The following is a 6000-nucleotide window of genomic DNA, read 5'->3' as shown; positions in this document are numbered from 1 at the left end:
TACTCATCCACCTCCCTTTTGCCACCTGATGCCCTCGCTTCCTTCCTGCCCTGCAGCGCTGTATAGCCCTTGTGGCTTAGCGCTTCTTTTTATTATAATAATAATGTATAACCTTTGTAGTTTTGTGCTTTTTTTTTTTATTATAATAATGTTAATTTCTCTCCAGTATAATGCAGTACTAGCACTGCACCAGCACCATCCAGTATTAGTAAAAATATTAAAACTATACACTGGTAGTACATTACTATAAATGTACAGTGCTCTTCGTAAGACACTGTCATTCCTAACTTTGAATAAATTATTGTACAAAACAAGGATGGAGAGAGCAGAACTATGCATAACACTTTATTTACAAAAAGGTTATGATCATTTGTATGAACATTGCTCATTCACAGTTCCAAGTAAGCTGCACAAATGATCAATCACAGATGACAATACTGTCAACTCTGAAATTAATCAGTGGTCCAAATCATGACAAACTAGAATCTGTCTAGTTAACCTAAAGCACTCCTACAATGATGAAAATAAAATTAAAAAATCTATAATTCAGTAAATACTTTCTTCACAGGACATAAAAACTCCTTACTTAAAATTAAAAAATAACCAGTTATTTAACCAACAAAAATTGACTCACAATTTCACATACAAACTACACAACTCGATGTTCACGTGATAATGATCAATATAAAATCCTTACAAAACATGTTTAAGAAGTCTTAGCACTATGTCAGTATAACTATATTTCATGAAATATTTACATCTCCACATGTATGTACGAATTTGGACAGTAAGTATAAACTATAGGTTGTATATCCACAATATGGGACCACACTTTGTAGCTTGCATTTACATTCACAGAACAATAAAAAGTGCTTGACAATGCTTTAGAGCTACTGGCTAAAGCTTTGCAAACTTTTATTCACTGTTTAAAAATAGATAGTATTAACAGTATGCCTGCTTAATCATTACCAATTATAAATGCATCTATATTCCATCCGCCAAAATGCCGAAAAAAATTCCAAGCAAGATTATAGGTAATTGATTTAAGGCCTGTATGTTTACATAAAGATAATTGCAATAACAAGATAAATGCTTGGTCATTATGGTTAAAGCTCCCCTCAGGAAGGTTCCTTGATGTTGATGAGGGGCTCTTGATTTAGGGAATTGGATCTGTGCTCCATTTCCCCGAATTAAGCCTGAATGCTTTCCACATCCCTCCCCCCAGGCGCTGTATAATCCTACGGGTTTAGCGCTTCCCCTTGATTATAATAATAATATGGTTAAAGCTAAAGTTAAAACTTCACTTATCACAACATTTTAAATGAAAACAGCAACAATAAAAAATAAATACTTCATGTTCTTTATCATCATTAGATAAGTAAATTTTTTCAATACAATCCCATAAATCAATAGTGCCAAGCAAGATCTGCACTGATGAGACTTATTATGTTCTTTAAGAAACATTCTTTGATATGTATTTTACCTCAAATTTTATTTTACTTTTCATTTTTGAGTTGCATCTACCATGACTGTACATACAATACTGGACCACACATTTTCCAAGAACAGTTAGATTTTAAAAACTGCCACTTATTTAATTCTTATTTTTTGCTCAAGTGTATAAATTTATAAAAACCTCAGCTCTAGTTAAACATGTCTTTGCACTAACGTCTATTGGCATTTTCATCTGAAGAGGCTGAAGTTTGAGGTAGAGGGGTACAAACTAAATGAAGTGTCTCATCTGCAGACCTGGCAGTACTTTCACCAATTGGTCTATCCATTGACTTGCCAGCAGTGTCTACGAAATAATCGACAGGTCCACTCTGTTTAACATTCCCTCTGTTAACATCCACTTTATCTTCACTTACAAACTGTTCATCAGTAATTCTAGTTTCTTGTTCTCCTGCATCCATCTCTATACTAGTGAAAACTTTTTCTGGCTCTAAATTAGCATTCTCTGCATCAGTCAGAGAGAGTGTCATTAAAGTCTCTCGGCAAGTCTCCACCTGTGAGAAAAATAAACATGATTAATGCTCATTTATGGGTGAGACAACATAAGTGAGTTTTTTAAATTTGTAAGGTGAAAATCTTTATATTAATACTGATGTTATATTTTGCCTAATATATGATAAAAATTGAACCGAAAATCTAATATCTCTCATGTTACATAATGGAATAAATTCCAAAGAAATGTACGTATGTAGTTTCAAAGATGTTAATGAAATTGCAAGGACTTTAAAATACACTGTATTGTATTACAGTAATTAGTTTATATACGTACAAAACAAGGTGGTATATACTACTACTAATAACAACCATCACCAAGCCCCTTCTACCTCTTCCAATCTATGCAAATTGTTTCTAAGCTAGATAGTTACATCATGGTAAATCTAATAGAGACTACCGTGTATTATACAGCTGCAAGCATAAGAGGTTTTATAGGTAGTTTTATTTTTAATATATTCAGAAAATTGCTAATGGCATTTGAGGAAATAATCTTAGTACCTAGAACAGAGACATGCACTGTATAAACATATGCTATATTATCATAGTTAAAAAATATCAGATGGAGATAAACCAGACTATACATATGACTACTTGTACAGTGCATCAAAATGAATTCTGGAAAAAGATATGTAGTGCATGTTTTGTCAGTTTATAGTGTAAAAGAACACCAATGAGTAGAAGTGCAACAAAATACATAGCACAAGAGTTGGAGGAGAGCAGAGTATTACCTCAGAAAAGAACCTAACAATTGCTCTCCTGTAAAATTACATGCATTTCTATTGTGCCATAAGATGGGTATTATACCTTTGTATTTTCAATAATTTCCCATAAACCATTAGATACAAAATAAATACATTAGACAGTCCATTTAAATTGCACATCAGAACTAGATTTACACGAATGCAATAAATACTATATTTAATTACCGAGTTGCAGCACTGTATGACCCTTGTGGGTTTAGCACTTAGTTTTGATTGTAATAATTACTGAATTCATCAATGGGCTGTAAATGAACACACAAAAGCAATGCCCATGCAGTGATATGCACTTAAAATTTATTTTTAAAAAGAAGAATCAATGAAATAGAGTATTAATATATCCCATGTTCTCTACCAATTGTTTTGCTGGTCAAATTATAAAAAAAATTTATTGCTGGTCAAATTATAAAAAAATTTAAGATAAATAATATATGTAACTATGCTGATAATCTTCCTGCTTCACAAAATTAAAAACTTTTGGTTGTGAATTTGTTCAGGGGTCTATTTACACCATACAAATAAAAATATTAAGAACATATTTATATTAACATTCACTTAACAAAAGTTTTCTACATGCCTGTATACAGTACTAGTTAAACATCATTTTCAACAGAGGGGCAAATCAAAGGTAGTGTATTACTACTACAATTTCCATGTATCCTCAACTGGTTAACAATGAATCAAAGTTTACAGATTATTCCACAATGCTAGAGAATTTGAATCACAGTGTACATGAAGATAAAAAAAATACAGATTAAAAATGTCAGTTTCATAAAAACTTCCAGAAAAGCTATTATGACATTATGGTTGCCATGCTTAAAAAAAAAAAAAAAAAAGTAAAAATTAATGTATAATACTGGATAAATCAATGAGTACACAAATGGGCAGGGAAAAGGCACAGGATTTCAGATGAAGGAAATTAAGAAAGGTGATGACTAAGAGGTTACTAAGATCAGGCAGTGGGCATTAGGGAGGAGGCAGGTGCTACAGTTGAACAACTTGGACAGGAATAAGTAGACAGCTGAACAAAGTGGGAAGGAGAGAGTAGGCAGGTACTACATTAAGCACAGTACACAGGAAGGAGGTATGTATTATGGTTGAGTATAGGGGCAGGAGGAAGGTAATATGCCACATCAAGTGGTAGCTCAGCATAGGTGGGAATTATATAGTTTATCAAGTTACAGCTTTTATTTACTCTTGTCACTTCAGAATCTAGCAATATTATTGAAAAAAAAAAATAATACTGAACATGAAAATGCTTACAATGATAAAATATACATAAATATGTCAACATACAAAAAAGTAAACAATTGTTAACCCATGATAAGTATTTTTTCAGACTAAAGTGGAAAAAGATGAAATAAGCAAGGAAAATACATGTCACTGAGCAGCTCTCGCCTATTTTGTATGACTCATTTTACCTACATTCAAAATACTGTACCAAGAACTCACTACATGGAAGTGGCTGCTCTCCTACAGTTGAGGTGTACATCAACAGTGGCAATAAAGTATCTATCATGATGATGTAACAATCAGAAGCAGCTGCAACTTGGAGTGAGAAAAGAAATAACTATCAAGCCAATGTTTACTCTGATCAACAAGATGCTGCTTGACAACCAAGTGAAACAAAATGAATTTAGCAACAGCCTACAAGAACTTCAAATTAAGATTTTGCAATCTTAAATGGTGTAAGCACTGTTAATTATTATTATTATAATCAAAAAGAAGCGCTAAGCCACAAGGACTATACAGCGAAGCACTGTTAAAGGTCAGAAAGTGTATTTACGAGTATTAACCCTTTGAGGGTCGACAGGCCCTCTCCGAAACTCGTTCTCAGGGTCGGCCAAATTTAAAAAAAAAAAAAAATTATTTTATCTTATGAAAAGATAGAGAATCTTTTCCCGATCATAAAGACACCAAAAGTTTGAAATTTGATAGAAAACTTACAGAATTATGCTCTCGCAAAGTTAGCGGTCTCGGCGATCTTTACGCATCGGCGATTTTGCCCACTTTGAGCCCCATTTTCGGCCAATTTCACTGTACTAGTCGACAAAAAACATGAATATTCCGCTAGAACTCCAATTTTTCTATCGAATGAGTGCAAGAAACCACCCATTTATAAATTCAACTATCCAGTACAGTGGTCAGAATTTAGCAATTTTGCCAATTTCACACAAATTTCAAAAGATGCCAATTTCCGAATAGGGTCCAGAATAAACAAGAAAGACATTCCTGGCACTAAAATGACATTTCCTCTAGTCATTAGTCATGTCTCAAGGCCCCTCTTATATTCTTTTGCTTTCCACTTTGAATTTTTATTCTCACAAAAAATATAAGATTTACTGTTATGCAGACTACTGCATTAGTGTAAAAAATGGTATAAATATTATTGGTGCACTTGTGAAAGAATATTAGACTCACCAGTTGACGTGTATTGCACGCTTGGCACGATTTGTTTACTTTTGAAGTTTGGTAAAAATCGAACATTTCTGCTACTTTGAGCTCAATTTCAAGGCACCTTTCATTGTAAAACCAGTCAAAATCATCTCAATTTCTGTAATATGTCTTCCATTCTATAAAATGAGACCAAGAAAACTAGAATACAACAATAAATACCATACGAAAATACACTGCAAAGTCGCTGATTTATTAAAAAAAAATGGTCAAAGTTTTTTTTTTCTCATTATGCACTGTGTGCTGCAGGATTTTTTTTAGACTGACCACATAGACCCATTCTTTCAGATGAAGGCCTACCAGCTTTCTCCCACTAGATTTGAGGCTGCTAGAATTTATGAGTACTAGTACGTCAAAAACCCCTACTCGTAAGACGTACTAGTACGACCAAAACCCTCAAAGGGTTAAAAGATATCCCAGTGGATAAATGCTAGACCAGGCATAATACTATGCCTGATCTAGGTAAGGTGCTGGACTCTTAGCCTGCCAGTTACCTCCAGTTGATGAATGTAACATACTGTATCTAAGATAAGGTGCTGGGCTTTAGTATCCAACTAATTTCCAGTGGTTGCATATACCATATTGAGCCTAACCTAGCCAAGGTAACTTGCTCAAATTATCAATAGGAAAATAATTACAAATAGTAATCTGTTCTAAAGAGGATTAGACAAAAAAAATAAAAAAAAAAATATGACTAGGTTAGCTAAACAAGAGAAACTATAAATATTAATTGGATTTGAGCTACACACACACACACACACACATTATATATATATATATA

The 6000-nt window shown here is 33.2% G+C and overlaps 1 protein-coding gene across 13 annotated transcripts in view; it reads right to left on the bottom strand.

Moving 5' to 3' along the window:
* Positions 1-332: 332 nt before the first annotated feature.
* The window catches only part of LOC128691673 (protein lap4), an 854149-nt gene continuing 848481 nt past the window's right edge, over positions 333-6000 (bottom strand). For 12 of the 13 annotated variants that reach the window (XM_070088850.1, XM_070088860.1, XM_070088857.1 and 9 more), the window contains one exon: positions 333-2006. In XM_070088850.1, the coding sequence (XP_069944951.1) occupies positions 1665-2006 (342 nt within the window). In that variant the 3' untranslated portion in view covers positions 333-1664. The remainder of the gene's footprint in view (positions 2007-6000) is intronic. The other variant, XM_070088862.1, reaches the window with a different exon arrangement.

Source organism: Cherax quadricarinatus, chromosome 26, assembly GCF_038502225.1.
Source record: "Cherax quadricarinatus isolate ZL_2023a chromosome 26, ASM3850222v1, whole genome shotgun sequence".
NCBI classification, from domain to species: Eukaryota; Metazoa; Arthropoda; class Malacostraca; order Decapoda; family Parastacidae; genus Cherax; species Cherax quadricarinatus.
This window is presented reverse-complemented; position numbering and strand designations above follow the sequence as displayed.